The sequence below is a fragment of the Sceloporus undulatus genome, chromosome 1 (assembly GCF_019175285.1).
Source record: "Sceloporus undulatus isolate JIND9_A2432 ecotype Alabama chromosome 1, SceUnd_v1.1, whole genome shotgun sequence".
NCBI lineage: Eukaryota > Metazoa > Chordata > Lepidosauria > Squamata > Phrynosomatidae > Sceloporus > Sceloporus undulatus.
In genome coordinates, this window is record NC_056522.1 from 324,682,379 (window position 1) to 324,702,488 (window position 20,110).

The 20,110-nt window shown below is 42.3% G+C and overlaps 1 protein-coding gene across 1 annotated transcript; it reads right to left on the bottom strand.

Annotated features, from left to right (window-relative positions):
• Positions 1–5,687: 5,687 nt before the first annotated feature.
• On the bottom strand, positions 5,688–19,609 carry GREM1 (gremlin 1, DAN family BMP antagonist). The gene is made up of 2 exons (XM_042438929.1): positions 19,507–19,609; positions 5,688–7,663 (listed from the first exon to the last, which is right to left on the bottom strand). The coding sequence occupies exon 2, from the start codon at positions 7,660–7,662 to the stop codon at positions 7,096–7,098; it is 567 nt and encodes a 188-aa protein (XP_042294863.1). The 5' UTR covers position 7,663; positions 19,507–19,609; the 3' UTR covers positions 5,688–7,095.
• Positions 19,610–20,110: the final 501 nt, after the last annotated feature.

Here is a 20,110-nt window from a genome sequence, read left to right on the forward strand (position 1 = left end):
ACTATTCAACAGGATGAAAATTAACATCATTTGTATAACTGCTTGGCAGAGCAATGGTTTGAGCCCATAACCAAACTCTGGGGGGCCCATTCACAGTACACCATTATAGTGCTGTGATTCCACTTTAACTACAGTGGTTCCACCCCATGAATCCTGGGGTTTGCAGTTTAGTGAGGCACTGGGACACTCTGGCTGAGAATCTTAAATACTTCTCCCTAAACTGCTAATCTCAGGATTCCATAAGATGTTACCATGACCCTTAAAGTGGAATCATGATGCTATAACAGTGTAATGTAAATGGGCCCCAGGTTGTACTGTCTTACCTTGGAGAAGCTTCTTTATGTCAAATAGCTTGGGAGCTTGGGTCCTGTACTGAAAAAAGGTGTGATGTAAATATAGTGGGCCCTTGGTATCCATATAGGTTTGGTTTCAGGGCCCCGTATGGGTAGTAAAAAGGTAAATGATTGAGTCCCTATTAATAATAGGCCTTAGAGCAGCAACAGAGGTGGCAGCAAACCCAGGGAACCAGGCATGCATTATTTGAGTTCCCCTGAATTAAAGGAGCATGCCAGCTGCCACCTTCTACCTCACATTTCTCTGCTGTCTTGCATCTCTCTGCAACTTCTCCAGCCATGCAAATACAGTATTATATGTAGTGTGCTAGTTGTGTGAAGTATTGTGTTGTGCTGGTTGAATCTGCAGATTCTGAGCCCACTGAAACCTTCCCCACCAAATATCAATTATCCTGAATTAAGTGGGCTTTTTGGCAGCGCCCCCCACCCCCACCCCAGTTGGGTGTATTCAGGATGCATATGAATAACAGAGACTCCACCCAGATTCATCCTGGATTATTTTCACTATCTGAATAATCCCTTGAACAGAGCTGAAGGATTCTCCTATAGCCAGTTGTTGGAATTGTCTGAAAGATATTGTCCCAGTTCACAGGCTCACAAAGATGAATGTCTGTTGTTGCATTTACATGGCCTTCCCTCCCTTCAAACACCTCATTCTTTCCCAGCAACTGGCAGAACAGGGCTGGGGAACCATGGGCTCTCCAGATTTAATTATTTTTAAGATTTCAATACTCAGAAGTATGGGAAATTGTGAAGGATTATGGGAGTGGTTGTCCAAAACATCTGGAGGACAAAGATCCCACATCTCTATTTTAGAAGCATTCCATTTGGTTGGCTTGTGGGATGGGACTATGAGTTATGGACATTTTTTACCTCTGTATTTATATATTTTAAATTAGACTCTAACAATATTTTTGTTTTTTCTTAAGGTGATAGCTGAAAATCAAAACAAGGATAAGAGAAATACAGATAAACTGGAATTTTTCTTGGTTTAATTACTTGTTATGAATATATAAACATACAAATTGTTGAGAAGTAACAAAATAAAAGTACTGTTTTGAAACCAGCTTTTGCGTTGTGAAATTATACATGAAAATGCAGCCTGGGTTTTTTCCTTTTCAAAAAAAGGTTTCAGATGTAATCCTATACTGTTTGTTTGAAACCTGTACAGATTTTGTGTTGTTCTTTTTCTTTATACATGAGAGAAACCCACTAGTAAGAGCCTTTTGTATAAAATCTGTACTTTTTGTCTGATGGTTCATCTGTTATTTTTCTTCTTGCATAGACAACCAGGTCCACCTTGTTAAGAATTTGCCTTAGATACTTTACAAGTTTTGACATCAAAATGTCCTTTATGAAGGGGGGGGGGACTGATGGGGAGATGCGTTGTATTATGTAGCAAATATAAAAAGAGAAGCAAGAACTAGCATTAAGATCCCAACAGTTCAGCAAGAAAAGAAATTTTGTAGCCTAAATACCTGCTCAGAAATAGTTTGAGGTAACCACTGGGATCTTGTGACCATGACAAAACCATTAAATATCTTTCTGCTTAACTATTCACATTCCACACAGTGGAAATTATCTCCTGTACCTCAGAAATCAGGCTTTAAAAAAAAATAACCTACAAAGAAATGAAATCTGACATATAGATAAAATGGTACAGTGGGTAACCCTGATAATATGAACTGCCAGATTTGAATTCGGTTACAACTACTGATGAAGTCAGTAAGTGTGCAAATAAATACATTCACTCCAATTCAACATTTGATTTGCACTTGGAAAAATCCTTTGGCAACCACAGAGGAGGCAGATATATATTCAGATATGCATCATAATGATTGTCCAGGCCCTTATCAAGTTTAGATTGAATTGTTTCATGCACTTGGAAAGTTGTATCCCTTACTTGTGATGTATGGGCTGTTGCCAGAGCATATTCTCATCTGACAGTTGTTGGTTCTAAACAGAGCTTAGTAAAGTTATTTTGAGGGAACTACAATTCCCAGAATCCCTAGCCAACATGGCCAAGAATAATGTGAACTGCAGTCCAAAAAGAAACTTTTACAAGATCTTCTCAATAAATCTATTCTTTTAGATCTACATGTTCTTTAGCATAAAAAGGAGAGGGAGGAGGAGGAAATGAAATGTGACTGCCCTTTTAAGACTAACTTTAAGCTTTCATGGATGTAAACCCATTTCTTTGGATATAGTGTTGAGCTATAATAATATAAGTATAATAATATAGGTATGCTCAGGTATAAAGCATATTTACATAGTTGTAGGAGTGGATTGGAAGCTAATAGGATCCAGAAAGGTGCAAATCATGATACTCCCTCTAAATTTTCAAAAACCTACATAATGTGATACAGGTCAAAATCAAAACAGCAGTGCAGCATTTCTGTCATCATTAAAGTCTCTCATCTTCTCTTGGCTTGGGGAAAGGGCAAAGAAATGAGCCACCTAGATCCCAGGCTTGGGGTGCTATGCAACACTTTGTATCAGGTTCTTTTTAATATTGCTATATTGTGTTGGATGGTAGTTGTAGTCCTAAGGGGTTCTGGGTGGGGGGTTGAAGCTCTGGTGAAAGGTTGGGCGTGCATTTGCATTCAGGCTCTGAAATTCCATTATTCTGAAGTTGTAGCAAAGTTCAGTCATGGTTTTGCTTCATTCAATACTCTCTTGGCCCAAATATAGTACTCACTATATGCTTTACTCTTCAATGAAAAGCAAGAGGCAAGCTAACTACCATAAGATCAATTTTGACTTATAGTGACACCATGAATGACAGTTCCCTAAGGGGTGGCTTGCAGCCATCCCTTTTAACACCAAATTGTGGCTGCGGTAATCACACCCCAATCTCACCTTTCTGTGGCATAAAAAGGAGCCCCAAAAAGCAGCTCCTTTCTGCAGCGCATAAAGGTGCCATAGCCGCTGCACTATGGCTTTTTGGTGCTCCTTTGGCACTGCATCTTCTAGATGCAGAGCCAGAGGAGTGCTGTGATGCCACCTGCCATGTGGTGCAGTGTGCAGCATCACACCAGCCTGGGGGCGGAGTCAGGGTGTGCATCATGTGGACGCCACTCCCTGACTCCGGGTCTGTACAGCCCCTCAGAGACCTCTAAGTCACCCTATCATCAACTGCCCTGCTCAGGTCTTGCAGACTCATGGCTTCTAATTGAGTCTATCCATCTGAAATTCAGTCTTCCTCTTTTTCTATTGCTTTCTACATTGCTAAGCATTATTGTCTTTTCTAGTTCCATTATTGTTTTCTCATGATATGGCCAAAGATGTATAACAGTCTCAGTTAAGTTATCTTGGCTGGTGGCGCAGTGGTTAAATGCAGTTTTGCAGCCACAACATTGTGAGTTTGATCCCTGGGCTCCAAGGTTGACTCAGTCTTTCATCTTTCCCTGGTCAGTAAAATGATTACCCAGCGTTTTGGAGACAATTGGTTTACAGATTGTAAAATGCTTAGAGAGTGCAGTATAGAAATGAAAATGCTATTGCTAAATGCTATTGGCTTTTAGATGGCTAAAACACATATTTCGCATACACTATATGATCCAAGTTCCAAAGGACTACCATCTCTGCTATGTTTTATTACTTGTAGGAGAGGAGCCGGTTCTCACTTCCATTCTGGGAAAGAGAAAGCTTTATAAACCATGTTTATGTCCATGAAAGTTCATGCTAAAATAAAAAGCAATTAGTCTTAAAAGGTGATGCCACATTCCTTCCCCTCCACCCCTTGCTTCCTCCTTTTTATGTTCTTTAATAGTTTCATTATTCTCAGTACAAATAATCTGTAATCTTGTAAAATGAACCAGAAATGGTCTATGGTATACAGAAAGACTGTCTCTTGGGTACATTACATATAAATATATGAACAGGCAACTGTTTGTGGACTTCAACAATATAACAGAGCACAACTACTATGAAGTTATATAACTGTCAGAGTTGTTCCAAAGTCTAGCCAACATGATGCCAGGGTTTACAGCCAACAAGGCCATAAGTAGTTGCCTGTTCCAAATCTTGGTTCCAGAAGAGATGGAAAAAAAGAAGCATGGAGGCGGGTGTGTGTAGCTATGTTTGTAAAACATGAGGAAGCTATCAACAGTGTCAAAGTATGAGACAGTATATCAGTTAGTATGAATCCTACATGTGAAATATGTAGAGCTATCTTCCTCTTTCTACTGGTAAATAATCTGTTGGATTAAGGCATTAAAATATACTTCCTTTTTATACAGGTTGAGTCTCCTTTATCTGAAATTCCAAACTCCAAAATACTTCAAAAAAACAAAACTTTTTCATGGGTGGCTGGGATAGGGACATCTTTGCTTTTGATGGTTCAGTGTACACAGACTTTGTTTCATGCACAAAATTATTAAAAAATATTGTATAAAATTTTCTTCAGGCTATGTGTATAAGGTGTATATTTATTTTGTGTTTAGGCTTGGGTCCCACCTCCAAGAAACCTCATTATGTATGCATATGCAAATACAGGTATTCCAAAATATCCCCCCCCCCCCAAAAAAAATCCAAAGTTTGAAACATTTCTGGTCCCAAGCATTTTGGATAAGAGAGACTCAACCTTTATAAATATATTAATCAGGCAGACAGAGCCCATGTGGCCTTCCACATGTTGCTGTGCACCAGCTCCCATCATCACTAAGGAGTGGCTATGCGAGCTGAGGCTGATGGGAGTTAAGACTACAGCAGGGTGCTACATCATGCTCCTTTTCAAATCTTGACAGACAATGGCTTCTAACATTCCTCATTCCCCCATGGGTGCTCTGATCTTTAAACTATGTAAGAGAAAAGGCTAGGACAACACTACTGTACAGGATGGATATGGGAGCATTGCTCCTGGAAGCCACTTGTCTTTCCTAAGAATTTCCACACACCTTTCTTGAATGGATCTTACTTGAATAGACTCTTTTGAGAGCAGTCTATAACTGACTAAAAATTGTTGGATTGCAACTTCCACCATCTCTCACCAGTGGCAACAGGGGTCAGAGATTAGGGGAGCTGCAATCTGAAACCATCTGGAGAGCTGCATGTTACCTGTCCCTATTGTCCATTAATGCAAGATGTCTAAATATCAGGGAATATGGCCAGGGCATCAGCATAAGGGTGATATGAAAATACCAGTGTGAAGTATCCCCTGACACTAAAATGTAAGTAGGTTTATTTAAACACCCCTTTACCTTGCCCCCCCCAAAAAAAACCTGTTATTCTAATTTACTGCCAATTGGTAATAAGAGAGGAAGGAAAGTAAAGGAGTGTTGGCAAGGTGATGTACCTTCCCCTTGCTCCCAGCTGGACACTGTTCGCTTTTTGGACTCACCAATTATTGTTCAAACTTTATGCTTGTTAATTGGATTAGTTGTATATTATGGGTCACTGTACATGTGTATGGATTCACAACTACAGAGAAATATTACAGATGTAGGGCACTGCCACTGTCAAAAGCATTGTAGAATTAAGAACTATAGTAAATTCAAACAATATAGCATCCCAGGATGCCTGCTGCAGCTTCAAGAATGGTTTTTAAAATACATTCAAAGCATTTGCAAAATCAGTGGGTAGTTTGCCTTCTTTTTATCTTATTTCTTTTTCTTCCTCATGTGTCCACTCCTATGTGCTTTCTTTTAAAAAAACATAATATTTTTTCCCTTTAACTTTAACCTTATTTGAATCTGTTTTGGCAGTCTTTTCCCTCTGAATAAAGGTGGGCCCATTTAACTTTCTTCACAAGCACAAGCAGACCACTTAATTAAGGAGTATCTGCACATAGTGTTTCTGTTACACCCTATTAGTGCATCCCTTTTAAAGTGTCCTTTGGGGCACAACTCTCAGGATGCTTCCCAATGGCAGGTTTTGTTCCTGTACTAACAAATTTTATTTTGGAGATCCATATAACATTTTCCTCATCCCAAAATATTTACTGGGACCTCTAAGCCAATGAGTTTTTATTATCATTTTCCAGGTCAGTTTAAATTAACCTAGTAATTTCCACAAAGAATACTTACTTGCCATGTGTTTCTACTCTTTCTGACCCAGGAAATATGGCTGCTAGATAAACACAATTATTGTTTCCAAGGCCCTTTCTAGGGAAAGAGGAATGTTAGCACTAAAACCAAATGATACTAATGCTTAACTAGTATAATATTGTTAAATCTCTTTTGTACTTTGACTATAATTCCTGAATAAAAAAAAAGCTTAGTGTAAATTAATGAAAATTAATTTCTGAAATGTTGAATGAGAGCGGTGGTGATGTAATCAGAAAAAGAGGGGGGCGGGAGAAGCCTAGCATATTTCAAGAGAGAGTACTGGATGCAAACCTCTGAATATGCAATCAAAACAAAAAGAACTGGAAACAATACTTTAAGGCAGTCTGGTTGAGCCCTCAGTCTAAAACACACGTACAATAAGTAGTGATGAGAGTCCATGGCATAGATTATGATGAAAGAAGGAAATCACAGTGCAGGAAGGCCAGCACACAGGTGAATGAACTAGTGACATACTGAAAAGGATTACAGTTATAGTGACAACTTGCACTCCAAGCAGCAGTGTGATTCCATATGCATGTTTTCATAGTAGAGGTCCACACTTCCACCTAAAAAGTGTACACTGTTTGCTGCAATTCTCTTTGATCTGTCCCACCTAGACATATATAAGCAAATTTAGGCACCTGTACTTGAGGAGGCAATAATGGCAGATGCCACAGAGGATATATGACTAACTTCTAGTCCAAGTCTATAGATATACAGCGGCATTCTTTAACTCGTGTGATTCTTTTTTGTTTCCTGGGAGGCTGAAGCTCTGGACACTTCAGGGTAACTAACATGGTGGTGACTTTCTTTGGCTTGCAGAAGGAACAGGACTGGAAGGAACCTTCTTCCTTACGGACATGCCTTGGGATGTAGAAGGAATTGCACTGGCCATAACAAAACCTGTTGATAATGGTATGGCTGTCGCAGCCATCCTCGTGGATGGTTTGCTTGAGTGGCTGTGTTTTACACCAGTCCCGTTTCAGGTATTTCCTCTCTGTGACATGCAAGGCTTCTTGGCTTGACTCTAGCACCTCTTCAGCTGATGGAGCTTTGACTTTCTCCTTGCCTCGGGGTCTGGAGCCTCGCTGTGATGGCTGTGGCTGTGGCTGCTGCTGCTGTGTCTGTTCAGAATCATTAGGCTGGTCTTTGTCAGGAGGAGGAATGGAGCCTTGGGACCCACGGTTCCTCTTACTCTCTGTGGTGGGGAGTAGAAGCCCAAGCAGAAGAAGAACACCAACAGCAGAAACACTGCGAGCCATCCTAGAAGCAGGAAAGGAAATACTGTCAGTTTCACTTGCTATGAGATAAAAGGTCAGTCCTAAAACATAAAACAGTAACTTCTTCTTCATTGTGCCTCACACAATACCTAGAACCTAGATTGAAGGAGCCCTGGTGGTGCAGTGGTTAAATGCTGGTATTGCAGCCACAATCTTGTAAGTGTGATCCTAGAGAGGGCTCCAAGGTCCACTCAGCCTTCCATCCTTTCATAGGTTGGTAAAATGAGTACCCAGCTTGTTGGGGGCAATTAGCTTACACTTTGTAAACTGAGTGCTAGTTCAGTGATAAGTGGTATAGAAATGTACTTGCTATTGCTATTGAAACCATGCAACAGAATGAGATGGAAAAGTACCAAAACAGTAGCGTGGATTTCAGCACTTGAAAAGCAAGAGAAATTCCATTTTTAATATTCCTCATTAATTGAAAACTCAACAAGAAAAATAAAAAAGGTATTGCATCAGATGTATTAGTCAAAGCTGCTGCTTGTTCTGTTAGTCCTCCATTTGCAAAAAGATAAGATAGTGGTGTTTTTATGTGGAAGACCATTATGAAATGACTTTCCCTATTGCAGCCTTAAATTGTACCTTCCATTCAACTACCTGATTCTACTGCATGTATAGATTAGGAGTCAGGATTTGTCTACATTGACTAAATACCCCAAGCTCTCACTGGGCTCACCACATTCTGTTTACATGATGCAGGCTCAAAACCCTAAATCAGGTCTGGACTATCTTCATGACACCCAGACCCAACTTGCTGTTTCTACCCCTTAACCCACATTTACTTAACTCACCTTTTGCTGGGGGGTTTCTGGTCTCTTCGTGACAATGATGGCATGGTCACTTGCATGGTCCTAAGCCACCTGCTACCACCATCACTGTGGCTACGTTCTTCTGAGGTCAGAACAAGGCAACCAGTAATGACATTGGTCACCTTGTTCTGACCTCAGAATGATGTTCCCGCAGAAGTAAGGACAGCTCGGGACTGCACAAGTGAAGCCAGTGTTGTCACTGCGAAACAGATAAGGGGTGAATTTGGGGCCAGAATACCCTAGTGACACCCCAGAGCATTCTGGAAGGTGTAGAGACAACCAATTGCAGACTACTATAGTTGCTGCGGGGTACTATTGTCTCTCAATGGACCCAATAGGCCTTACCCTTGGTTAATATGACAGGTTTACCTTGATGTAATTATAGCTCAACTGAACAGGGTTCAAGTAGAATCACAGAATCATAGAGTTGGAAGAGGCCTCAAAGGCCATCAAGTCTAACCCCTGCCATGCAGGAAGACACAATCAAAGCATCCTCCATGTCCTAGTCTCCAGAGCAGCAGAAAACAAGCTTGCTCCATCTTCAGTATGACATCCCTTCAAGTATTTAAACAGGGCTATGATATCACCTCTTAATCTTCTCTTCCCAGGCTAAACATACCCAGCTCCCTAAAATGGTTTCCAGACCCTTCACCATTTCAGCCACTGTCTTTTGGAGATGTTCCAACTAGAAAGTGAGCAAAGTTTAGAAAGTTATGTTTCTAAGTTAAATTATTATAAGTTATATAATAATTCATTTTATTACTTATTATAATGATGAAAAGGATTAACTTATGTTTCACTGCAGATTAACTTTTCCACTATTTTATTTACATTTTTGAGGAGGTGGAAAACTTAGGACTAATAATAGAATGGCATAAAATTTGAAAACATACAGCCAAAATGCCCCTAAAGTAACTTCTAAAAATAACTATACATTGTTACTCATTCTATTAATAAAATAAGCTTGCTTTTACTTCTTCTACTGCATTTATAATCTAACTTTGGGGCGTTACAGACCGCTTAAAAGCGGCGGTCTGCCGCCACCACCGGTTGCTGGGTCCAGGAACCGCAGTGGCCAAACTGCGCGGTTGCCGGGCGCAGCAAAAAAGAAGATCCAAAATGGCACTTCTTTTTGCACCCTGGAAGTGGCGCCGCTAGGCGCTAGTCGTGCACTTGCGGCATCACTTTTGCCACGCAGCGTCCGGACGCTATGCATCTGCGACATCAAAATGGCGCCCCCCGTGTGGACAGGCGCCGCCATTTTGTACGGACTCAGTCCGTACTAGGGTTGAGGGGTGTCAGGAAGTGACGCCCCTTTGTAACCCTAACAAGCCCCTTCCTAACCCTAATACGCACTTTAGGCGTGTGTGTAACACGCCTTTGTTAGATCCTCACTAAATAAAAATTAACTAGTTGCAGATAACTCTACCTGTAACTCACTACTTCCAAGTCATGTAGGTAAAGATATCCATCTATGTCCCAAGGAAGCTATGTAACCAAAGTGCACACCTAGCATCACTTGGCCCATGCCCAGTGAAACATGAAGCCAAACTATATATCATGTGTCTCTAACAAAAATCAGTGATGAGCATAGCATTAAATCATTGGTTGATTAATGAGAGATCATTACTTTAACTACCAGAAAGCCTAAACTACATATCTGGACTTTACAGCTTAAAAAAATATGCACACAAAACAAGTACTGCATTCCTTTCAAGTCTACTGGCTTGAGTAGATGAGTTGCACATGAGCACAACTGATATAAAGTAATTGTTAACATCAGGTCAATAGCTAGTGAAAACCATTCAAGGACATCTGTAACAACAACAACAACAACAACAACAACAACAACCTCCAAAACAATTAAGACTCTGTATTTTAAATTTCAGGTTCAAACCAAAATATGTGTCAAAAAAAATTCAGATGAAAGAACAACACTGAAAACTAGTTCAAGTGTCATCAACTTTTCATTTCTTGGCTGGTCAGTTTAGCCTACAACCTTCAAATTAGTTAAACATGTTTCTTTTAACATTTAATTTCCGTGTTTTGTCTGTTTTAGACCCATTTCAAAGCACTGCTTATTTTCACAGAAGATCAACAGAGATCAAAGTTGACCAGAGAAGGTCTCTTGGGTGGATAGATATACAGTGTAGTTGGGAAGCACTGTTTGAAGTGTAGGTTTACATCAGTATTAGAGTATTTTAGAGAGGGAAGTCACTGAATAAAGAAGACTCGCCAGCAGAGGTGGTTTAGTCCTTATATTGTGCAATCAATATAAGAACAAACAACAAAATGCAATTTAGTTTGACAGTAATTACTTCAATAATTAATTTCAAAACCATTATGAAGGTTACTCAAACAGATTTTACTTTCTTTATTTCAGTGAAACAACATGACTGAGATCTGCCTAATGAAACATCAGTAGAATACAACGATGGATTAATTTCATAGGAATTTAGTCACAAGCTAAACTTTATGGGCTACATCCAATTGCTAGTTTCAGCAATCAAATTGCTGAAAGATGAGCCAACACTTAAATAAATCTCATTGATTCAACCACAGAGTCCTCTCCTGGGCCTAGTGCTATTCAGCATATCTTATCAATGCCTTGGATGAAAGAATAGGGGACATGCTTATCAAATTTGCAGATGATATCAAAATAGGAGGCATAGCTAACACCCCAGAGGAGAGGATCAAAATTCAAAATGAACTCAATAGATTAAAAAGCTGGGGCAAAACTAACAAAATGAATTTTAACAGGGAGAAATGTAAGGTACTGCACTGTGAGGGTAGACAGACCAGCACTTTGTGCCGACCTGGACCCATTTATGCTGGCTCCCGGGCACCATCTTGGTGCACACCTGACCTGATAGCATGCACCATGATGTTGCTCATGTGCAACGCCCAAACAACACTGTGCACAAGGGGCGTCATAAGGCCACATTGTGACGCTTATGCTGCCCCTGTAGCAGCGCAGATAGTAGCCGCATTTTGTGACTCCCTTTGGTACTGGGTTGTGGCATGGCATGCGGTTGCCATGTCCCCAACCCAGTGCTTCGAGGGTCAGCATAGAGCTGCCCCTTACAGGCTGTGTGTACAGCCCCTCTGGTAGAAAAAAAAATGAAATGCACAGAATGGGGGACCCTGGTTTAACAAGATTAAATGTGAAAGGGATCTAGGGCACGGTACCGAGTGCCAAAAAGAGGCACCTCCGCGGCACCGCTCTTTGCTCCACAGGAGCACTGCAACAACCAAATTGTGCGGCGCTGTTGCAGAGCAAAAACGGAGCGCCCAGAAGTGGCTCCTTTTTGTGGTGCTGCTGCGATGCCACAAAGCGCCAGAGCCAGCACAGTGACGGCACAGCTGCGCCACCCCCCGTTTGGAAGTGGTGCACCTGTGACATCACCGTAATGTGCCCCGTTGGTGGGGGCGCCACATTTGCGCGGCCATGACGTGCGCGAGTTGCCAGGCATGTGGGCACTCTGCCCACCAGGCAACCTTCACACGTGACAAGGGCGCCACAAAGGCCCATCTGTTCCGGGCCTAGGAGTCCAAGTAGACTAAAAGTTGAACATGTATCAACAGTGTGATGCGGCAGCTAAAATGGCCCATGCAATTCTAGGCTGCATCAGTAGAAGTATAATATCTAGATCAAGTGAAGTACTAGTATCACTCTGTTCTGTTTTGGTCAGGCCTCACCTGGGGTACTGTGTCTAGTTCTGGGCACCATAATTCAAAAACGATGTTGACAAACCGGAGTGTGTCCAGAGGAGTGCGACTAAAATTATGAAGGGTCTGGAAACCATGCCCTATGAGGAGAGACTTAGGGAGCTTGGTAAATTTAGCCAGGGGAAGAGAAGGTTAAGAGGTGATATGATAGCCCTGTTTAAGTATTTGAAGGGTGTCATATTGAAGATGGAGCAAACTTGTTTTCTGCTATTCCAGGGAATAGGACCCGGAACAATGAATGCAAGCTACAGGAAAAGAGATTCCATCTCAAGAGTAGGAGGAACGTTTTGACAATAAGAGCTGTTCGACAGTGGAAAACACTCCCTCAGAGAGTGGTGGCATCTCTTTCTTTGGAGTTCTTTAAACAGAGGCTGAATGGCCATCTGTCAGGGTGCTTTGATTGTGAGTTCCTGCATAGCAGGGGATTGGACTGGATGGCCCTTGTGGTGTCTTCCAACTCTATGATTCTATGGTTCTATAATTCTAAGTAAATTAGTGTAATTTTCAATGCTCTAATTCAGATTTACAATACTGTAATTTCTGAACAGTAACTCATCTGCTTGAGTCCATTGTTGAAGAGGACTGGCTTAAAGGACCTGAACTGAAATCAATGAACACCAGGATGTTTAAATCTGCAGAGGCGCAGTCCCATAACTAGCTTGTAAGGTGACGGTAAAAATGGTTTATTATACAAAACAAATTTAGTTCAGACAATGGTCAGAAAAAGTTACACATGTGAAAACTGAGCAATTGGACTTCTTGTCAATAATTATGTTTCCCCTGAGCGTATGTTTTAAATTATGATTTTATTGTTTTTAATATGTATGTTTTTAAAATTGATGTTGTGTTCTTTTAACTGGTTATGTATTTTTAACTGGTATTCATGTTCTTAACTATGTTATGTGTCCAGTTGTATTTTAAGTTACTGTTCCCCACTTCAATCCAATGGGAGAGGCAGGTATGGAATAAATTATTATTACAAGTTTCAATGTATATGACATCATTAAACTGCAGCACATGTTTTCAACATTCCAGCCTCACGCACTGAACATCATAATTGCAGAATCACTGCAGGTAAGTGATGAGTAACTTCACCCTCCAAATGTTACTAAACTGCAGTCCACATCAGCTATACCCAGCATAAGTGAAGGATGCTGGGAGCAGCAGTCCAACAGCATCTGGAGGATGATAGCCTACTCCTGCTGTAAATGAGAACACCTGATCTGAATACTGTCTGAAAAGACTATAAAAGTTATTATTTTTAAAACTTAAACTGGCATAGGCTTTAGCCCTGTTAAATATTCTTAATTTGAGTAGACCTGCTGAATCGAATGAAAGGTAAATCAACACACAGAAAAATCTGTGGGACAAGTGTAGTTGGAACAGTAGGATTTATATCATGATGAAATTAGTCAGTGAAATCAAGATGGATTACACTGCCCAGTATCAGACAGTGATGTATTCAAGTATTTTACTCCAAGTCTCAAGTCAAGTAACAGGTTTCTATCTTCGAATCTCAAGTCCTTGCAAGATACTTTCAAGTAAGTCTTAAGTCTGGGAGCCAATTTTAACAGAAAAACAGAGGAGGCATGGCATGTTTCTCAGAGAACAGCAAGTGCATTAAGCAATGGGCTTGAGCCAGTGGTTGCGGTCTATTCAGCAGCATAACTCATCTGAACATTGAAGGAACCTTCTAAAACTTTTGAAAAACTTTAGAAGGATCCTTCTTCCTCAAGCCAGCTGCCTAATGCATTCGCTGTTATTTTCCAAGAAACACATCCTAGACTCTGTGGGTAGGTCTTGCCTGGCTGCTCTAAGTGAATGATGCCAGCAAGTCGGTCGCTAAAAATATCCAAGTCACAAGTCGAGTCAGCACGTCATTTATTGCGAAGCCAAGTCACTGAAGTGACTTGAGTTCAGCTTGAGTCCAAATAAATCAACTGAAGTCTATGTCACTGAGTGTTTTACTATTTTACGTATCACGACCATGCCATTTCTTACTACCTTTTCCATTGCTTTAAAGACCTTAATCCAAACACAAAACAAACAGTGGGCAGTACAGATGGATCTGTGCTGCAGCATCCCCATGCTGCAGCACAGACGCACCACAAAAAATGAGTCGCCTAGAGCTTTTTTGCAATGCCGGAAGCAGGAAGGGGCACCACCATAATGTCATTTCCTGCTAGCGATGTCTGGTCGCTGTATGGTGGCAGCATCATGGTGGTCCCTGTATGAATAGGAAGCCACCATGATGCCGGCATCCATCCGTCTGTACTAGGGTTCAGGAGCGTGTGGTTGCTAGGCGCTCCCGAACCCTAGTATCGGCAGCACCATGCCGCTTTTGGCCCATGTTTCTCCAGCAATTGCTTCAATGAGCTCATCTTCCCATTTGTCAGGAATTTAGTCTTCTGCATTTTCTCAATAGGGCCAGTATGTAAACTCAACAAAGTTCAGCTCTGTTTGACAATTTTTGCACAATCTGTAGATGAATAGTTTAGATTGTAAATTCCTTAGAAGACAGTACCATTTAGGAACAAACAAAACCAGGGATGAAGAAGCACAAATTACAGGTCAGTTTTGCCTCATATGGACATAAAGAATTCAAAACTACCTCACTAGCCCAGTTCAGATAATACAATCCACCAGGATCTGCAAGAAACATGGGCTATTGGTTTATAGGGTAGAGCCCTAGTAAAACTGAACTCAAAATGACATCATTAAGGGAATGTTAATCCTTTCAGAAATTCAATATTTTCTGCATAACAAAAGAGCAGTTAGCTTACAGGACATGAGCAACCTGGATTACGTTTCCATTGCTAATTCAGTTGAAATTTTATTACAGTACTTATCTTTTACTGTCCCCAGTCCCCACAAGGCCAAGAAGTGACAACAGAAAAACATGTAAGATGAAATGTAGGCCTGTTCTAACATAATACATGTTCTTGCCCTGTATGTTTTTAACATCTTGGCCTGGTGAAATATCCAGTGAAGTTCAAAAGCCTGTGCAAAGTATTTTGTGCATTTTGACTGGCAAATGAAATTATTGCTCTTTTGTGGATTTCAGATTTTGTCATAGTTTGCTGAATTGCTAACACAGCTACCCCTGAATATGTTTAAAGAATATGCCTCATAGGAGGGAATTTGAGCAGACTGAAGAGTTCCAGAAATGGCTGGAGAGGCAGAAAATGGGGGCAAAGTACTACCCTTCTTGGTTACCCCAAAATGCAAGTGTTTTGAAAAAGCACTTTCTTCAAGCTATGTGCCATTTTCTTGACCTCTGCTTTGTATGCTTACCCTTTACTTGTCTCCCATGCCAAAAAAGAAAGAGCTTTAATAAGAGATGCTAAATTTTAATGGGTTCTTTCTGTATCTCCTAATCTTGACAACAATAATTTGAAAAGAGAAGGCTAAGAGTGATATAATAGCCCTGTTTAAATATTTGAAGGGATGTCATATTGAGGAGGGAGCAAGCTTGTTTTCTACTGTTGCAAAGAACAGGACCCGGAACAATGGATACAAGCTCCAGGAAAAGAGATTCCAACTCAACATTAGGAGGAACTTCCTGACAGTAAGGGCTGTTCAACAGTGGAACACACTCCCTCGGAGTGTAGTGGAGTCTCCTTCTTTGGAGGTCTTTAAATAGAGGCTGGATGGCCATCTGTCGGGGATGCTTTGATTGAGATTTCCTGCATGACAGAATGGGGTTGGACTGGATGGCCCTTGCAGTCTATTCCAACTCTACGATTCTATGATTCTATGAATTTAGAAATGAATGATAATGTTTAGAAATGGAGAGACCAGAACTGTAGTCCAAGTATAACTATCACAGACATGCTTTTCAGGTAGGGATTACTCACATTTAATTTTTGTAAGTTTTTTTTTTTGTTTGTTTGTTTTTTGTTTAGGGATAGGAGCAGGATTTTTAAAATAAACATTTGAGCTGCAATTCAAGGATGAGATAGGGGCTGGATCAGACATTGATCTAAAATGCAGTGTGTGAGTGTGAGTGTCCCATGGCAAGATTCTGTGGCCATTTACAAAACAGAGTCTCCCAAAGAAAAGCTATATCTGTCTATTTGGTGGAGGGAGCACAGGCAGATCCATCATGGAATAAGCTTTTATAGATTTTAAGGATGCTGTCACAATATTCAGCTGAGTTAGTAGTCAAGGCGTACTAAGGTGAAACCCATGTTGGACACCTACCGGCAAATGTATGTTCTAGTGCACTTCTATTCTATTGCAGCTGGGTAATGCATTGCCAATGCCATCCAAATGTTGTTAGATAGACAGCAAATCCCATTAGCCCCAGCCAGCATAAGCAAGGGTGAGGGATGAAAAGAGTTGCAATGCATCATCTGGGCAACCACAAATTGGAGCACCAAAAAGTTTGAAGGCAGCCATTATTCCATTTCATGTGGAAAACCAAGTTGTGTTCTGAGATATGATGAGACAAAGTGTTAGAATAAAATTTCTTTGAGACAGCCAGACAGAATAAGGGTGTTTCCAATTAAAAAAGGGCTGACAAGTCAGGCCAGTACTGTATTATAATTTTTCTAGGAGCCCTCTACTGGGGAAGGAAACAGGGTTTTAATGCTGTATTCTCCTCAGTGGGAGCAGTCACAAATTACAAAGCAAAGTGCCAAAGGAATTATGACTTACGTTCATAATACAGTTGTCATTTTTTTCCATCCCACATCACATTGATCCCACTAAGGCTAACTCCCACTTGTCGGCCAATGAATTTTTTCATCCACAGATTCAAGTATCCATGGCTTGGAAATATTCCAAAAAGTATATAAATTCCAAAAAAGCAAATCTTGATTTTGCCATTTGGTATAAGAGACACCATTTCACTACACCATTGTATTTAATGGGACTTCAGGATCTATGGATTTTGGTATCCATGGGGAGCAGGGTTGTCCCTTCCAGGAACAAAACCCCAGTGGATACCAAGGATCCACCGTATAAACCTAAGAGCTGAATAATTTATTCCATCAATTCAGGTGAGGAAATTGATTATAATCCATGGAAACCCACATCCAAATAAATCTATTAAATTTTAAGGGCTGTGTAAAACTCCTCCTCATCTATTTTCCCCCTTTGAAAGTTACATCTCAGAGGAGAAAGGTGCTTTGGCATTTCTTGTGAACTATCCAAAAGGAATACCTGTCAGCAACTTTTCCTTTTATCAAGGAACCATCTGAAGGTTACCGAACAACAACCACATGGCTATCTGGGCTTTCCCTTTCACTACCGGCTGCAGAAGAAGTTAAAAGATCTAAACTCCAATTTTAAAAGTATTTTTAAAGTAATAGTTGTATGTCAAAATGGCTTTTGGCCACTCAGTAGAAAGAAAAGGACACCTCCAACTTAATCAGCGAAGTGCGGGATTTCCACCCATTTCTATGCCTTAATGTGAACCAAGAATAAAAAATATCTGAAAATACTTGCAATCCTAAGTCAGTTCTTTGAATCGTTTTCTCTAAGGTTTGCAAAAGGTTCTAGAGCATTTTCTTTTTAATTCAGGCCCAGGCTGAGTCTCCCTTCTCCAAAATGCTAGGGACCCGAAGTGTTTTGGATCTGGGAATATTTGCATATACACCAAAGACATCTTGGAGATGAGACCCACATCTGAACATGAAATGAATTTAAGTTTGGATACACCTTGTGCACAGAGCCTGAAGATCATTTTATACACAATCCTTTTTAAATAATTTTGTGCCTGTCACAAAGTTTGTGTACATTGAACCCTCAGAAAATAAAGGTATCATTACCTCAACCACCCGCCTGGACAGTTTTGTATTTGGGGATATTTTTCGGTTTTGAAATCCCAGAAAAGTAAGACTCGATTTGTATTTATTTATTTTATGGTGATGGTTGGGGAAAATGGCTAGAATAGTGATGTATATTTGTAGCTTTGCACCACCTTGAAACACACACATGCCTTCAAATTCAAAACACTCTGGAGTTTTATCACAGGAGTTTATCCTGTGAATATCCCAGATATTCATGTAATTAATTACGTGAAACGATTTCAGAAGACGTTGCACCAAAACCCACCATTAAAGCGGTCACAAAAAAGCATTAAGGCGCATCTTTGTACTTCTGGGATTTCAGTGACAATGCACTTCTGATATCCCTTCATTTGTGTGGTAATCATTCGTGCAATTCCTCGCCATTTCCGCTTTGTTTGCGGGATGCTTTAAGGGTGCTTTAATCTCTCTTTAATGCCGAAATGAGCCCCAGTCTGAGAAACCCTTCTGTCAGCATTGCATCCTGGCTGGGAAATTCCCGCTCAGGACCTTTGGAAGAGAAGGAAGAAGAATGCAGCCAGAGAGGCACAAGATCCCAGAGTTGGGAGAGACCGGCTCAAGGGCCATTCAGTCCAAACCCATTTTCTGCCATGAATCCACACTGCAGAAATAACCCGGTTTGGCGGCGCTTTAACTCTTTGTCTGGCTTAAGGCTATGGAATTCTGGGAGTTGGAGTTTGTTGTGGGGCCCAGAGCGGCTGAAAGTGGTGTCAAACTAGATTCTTCCTCTCCGGTGCGGAGGGCTTCTCAGACACGGATCTAGTGAGCCCAGGAGGACGGGGGCAGATCCGGATCCAGTGGTCCCGAGAGATCGGACACGGAGATCGGACCAGGATCTAGTGATCCCAGGAAGAGGAGGTCCGCCACGAGTCTAATGGCCCCAGGAAAAGATCGGACACGGAGATCTCACCAGGATCTAGCGATCCCAAGAGGAAATTGGACCCGGATCTAGTGATCCCAGGAGACCAGAGACGGAACTAGTGATCCCAGGAGGAGATCGGACATGGATCTAGTGATCCCAGGAGGAAATTGGACACCAGGCTAGTGATCCCAAGAGGAGAGTCAGACAGGGATCTAGTGAGCCCAGAAGAAGGAGGCGAGATCTGGGTCTAGTGGTCCCAGGAGGAGGTCGGACAAGGAGGTCGGACCAGGATCTCGCGATCCCAGGAGGAGCCCAGAGACGGATGGAGGGATGAGGAGGAGATGACCCTCAGCGGACCCAGGGATCCGAAGGGGAGATGCCAGCAGCAGGAGGCTCCTCCTCAGGAAGACCCAGCAGCAGCAGCAGCAGCAGCAGCGTGGCCCGCCGGCTCCCTTCCTTCCCCCGGGGCCAGCCCTCCTTGGCCCCAGGGCTCTCCCGCTCCAGGTGGGACTGGAGAGGCTGCTGCTGCTGCCGTGGCTCCCGCGGGCGGCCTCCCTCTTTCCCCGGAGCCCAGCCCTGGGACCCCCCCCTGCCTCCCGGGGCAGCTCACCTGGGAAGGAGCCTCTGCCGTCCCTCCGGGCGCCTCAGTAAGCGGAGCCCATGGCGCCCTCTCCAGCTCCCTCCTGCCCTCCGACGGACGGGAGCCTCGACGGGGCCCCGTTTAAACCCTGGCCTCCAGCCCCTTCCTTCCGACGCCCGCCCCGCCTCCAGCCCGCGCCCGCCCCGCTGCCTCCCTCCCACCCCAGGCTCAGCGGGACCCTGTGCCTCCAGCCGCACGGCAAGGATAACCCGGTTTGGCACCGCTTGGACTCGCGGCTATGGAATTCTGGGAGTGGGAGTTTGTGGTGGGCCCAGGCAAAGAGTCCAAGCGGTGCCAAAGCGGGTTATGCCTGCAGTGCGCATTCAGCCTTTGGTGAACCTGTCCTAAGGGGTTCCTTCAGAGGCTTCCTTTTGCCCTGAGGCTGAGAGAGTGTGACCTGCCCAAGGCCAGCCAGTGGGTTTCCCCCGTCGCCCAGTGCTCAGACCACTCCACCTCACTGCCTCTCCCTGGTTCCATTCCTCTGGTTTAATGGCCTCGCAGAGAGTCATTCAACACACGAAGTAAATGTGGAGCCAGAGCCAGAGCGGCCTGGGAACTGCCCTTAGGCCCAGCC

What these genes read in the sequence shown, in the direction of transcription:
- GREM1 (XM_042438929.1), bottom strand. Translation starts at nt 7,662, where the DNA reads ATGGCTCGCAGTGTTTCTGCTGTTGGTGTTCTTCTTCTGCTTGGGCTT.